This window comes from Lentinus tigrinus (genome assembly GCF_003813185.1).
Source record: "Lentinus tigrinus ALCF2SS1-7 unplaced genomic scaffold L226scaffold_47, whole genome shotgun sequence".
Lineage (NCBI taxonomy): Eukaryota > Fungi > Basidiomycota > Agaricomycetes > Polyporales > Polyporaceae > Lentinus > Lentinus tigrinus.
This window is the reverse complement of record NW_027137956.1, coordinates 1-2307: the sequence shown is the minus strand read 5'-3', so window position 1 is coordinate 2307 and position 2307 is coordinate 1. Positions and strand designations below refer to the sequence as shown.

The 2307-nt window shown below is 54.2% G+C and overlaps 1 protein-coding gene across 1 annotated transcript; it reads right to left on the bottom strand.

The window, feature by feature from the left end:
• Positions 1 to 1047: 1047 nt before the first annotated feature.
• Positions 1048 to 1858, bottom strand: L226DRAFT_575571 (uncharacterized protein; the record flags this gene model as incomplete). The annotated part of the gene is made up of 3 exons (XM_067685216.1): positions 1048 to 1119; positions 1267 to 1634; positions 1699 to 1858. The coding sequence occupies 3 exons, from the start codon at positions 1856 to 1858 to the stop codon at positions 1048 to 1050; spliced, it is 600 nt and encodes a 199-aa protein (XP_067529974.1).
• Between the last annotated feature and the right edge of the window lie 449 nt (positions 1859 to 2307).

Genomic DNA, 2307 nt, shown 5'->3' with positions numbered 1-2307 from the left:
CCTCTGCTTGACTCTCTTATTCGTAGCTTGCTCCGGTATAAACTCCGGAGCCTCTTGTCGGACTTCCGCAAATTGAAGACATCGACGACTCTTCGGGCGTTGGTCAATAACTTCGCCAAAGTCTTCATTCCCGCGCACCTTCGGACTTCGGACTTCGGACTTCCTTTCGGAGTTCGACTTGTGCGCACAGTCCTAACACAGTGGCCGAACACTACGTACCTCTGAGTGGCGGGAGGAATCGAAATGTGCCATTCCTTTGAACATCACGTCCCACAAGCACTGACAGGCTCGTTAGCACAATCCCGGAATTCACTACACATGACGCACGCGTTCTACTGCAGAACCAGGTTTGTCAGGTCCAACAAGAGAGATGAGGATGGGGTTTCCCTCATGATCAGAGGGCCGGTTTTCGGCTTGGGCACGAACATCGACAGGAAAGACAGGAATGACAACTTCAAGTTCATCGTCGCCATGGGTATGCGGAGTACTAGGGGTGGTCGACATGGTGGTAAGTAGGCGGATGCGAAGCACATCATACAATGGTATCAGCAGATGTCAGCAACATGGCGGGGTTTGGTCCCTTGAATGTCCGACCAGGTAGAACAACGTCGGGGCGCCAGATTAAATGGCGAGATAAGATGACGTGGGGCGCTTGGCCCGCTCAGGCTGCGCGTGGCTGCCCAACATTTGCGACGTTGTTCTCGCTCTCCCCCGCGCCCTCGGGCTATTGTCGAGGGCCCAGGTACCACATACTCGTTGGCATGCGATAGCCGGAGCCCGGCAGCATTGGCGAGTGCATAGTAACTCCCTGCGCCCGAAACACAAAGGCACCATTAACGGGGCAGGTGTCTCTTGATACTTAGCCAGCTCACGCACGCCATAACAGATCGTTCTATACATTATTGGAACTTTGTGAGGGGATAGCGCGACAATAAGTAGTAAGTGTCAATCCCATACAGATTCTGATAATACAGCAGAGTGATCAACACGCTCTCTTCCTAATAGCACTGAAACCAGTCAATCGCCATGGCACAAAGGTATAACGGTTCAACCGTCGTCATCGTCGTCGTCGTCGTCAGGCAGGTCAAGCCTGCCGCTCCCTCGCAGAACGTACCCAGTCTGTGCAAGTATCGGCGCAGCCGTTCCTGCAACAGTTCCAACATGGTCGAGCATCTTCGCATGTCTTGCGCATGGCATGACAAGATTCGCACTACAGAGGAACATCATCAGCTAAAACGAAGAGCGACACTCAAGGTGTGAACTCACCGCGACTTTGGCTCTCTTCTTCCGCCTCGTGTTGAGCGTGGAGTCACCTGGTTCTCCAACCGCCGAAAATGAAGGCATATTGACAATGCTCCGGGGGTCAATGGAGGTACCGGGGATAGCGCGGGGGTTTGCGCTCGAGATACCTCCTAGGTCCATCTCTGGACCTATAAGATCGGACGTCCTACCCCAGTCGTAATAGGCCGGCTGCGGTGGAGTCGTCCTCGTTTGTCCGACGCTGTTCGCAGTGAACAACGGCACCATACTGTGCCCGGTGTGTTGTTGGAGCAACTCGCCGAATGGCTGCTGGGGATACGCGTTGATAAGAGTTTGGAGAGCATCATTCACTACTCTCAGCCGTTCTTGCCATTCTGTACAGCGTCGGACTGTAGTAAGCACCGTAGTACGGCACTGGGGAGTACGATTCACACTCACCGAGCAGAACGGCATACGGGATGGACACAGACTGACCGTCGCCTGGAGCTGACGAGCTCAACAAACTGGACAATTCATGTGGGGGGACCGACGCGATTCGACCTGCGGCTGCAGAATGGAGGGAGGCAGAGTAGGATTGCGGACCTGCAGAGTCGTCCATCGGTGGGGTCCTCACTAGGTGATCAGCGAGGCTTTTGAAGGCCTCGAGAGTGCTCGAAGGGAGGTATGATGCTAGTGTTGCAATGATTGAATGCAGAAGATCAGTGAGACAAGTTTTGCATTGCCTTTACCCAGTAGCGCCTTGAGATAGACGTACAACACCTGTGTCACGGTCTGTGGACCAGCACCCCCTTTTTCGCCCCTCCTGGAAGTTCCAGTTTCCTCTTTCAGACCCTTTCCTATCTTGGACACCCCCTTTTTGGATCCCCTGAACCCCATTCCCGTGACCTCATGCTCCGTTCCCGTGACCGTATGCTTCATTCCCGCAGTTACCTCCCCTTTACCATGTGCTTTCCCGCCCTTTTGTCTTCCACCCGCGCAGCCTCGTTCCCCTTCCCATGTGATTCCCTTCCACTAGCACGTGATTGTCTTGCACTGGCACGTGATTCT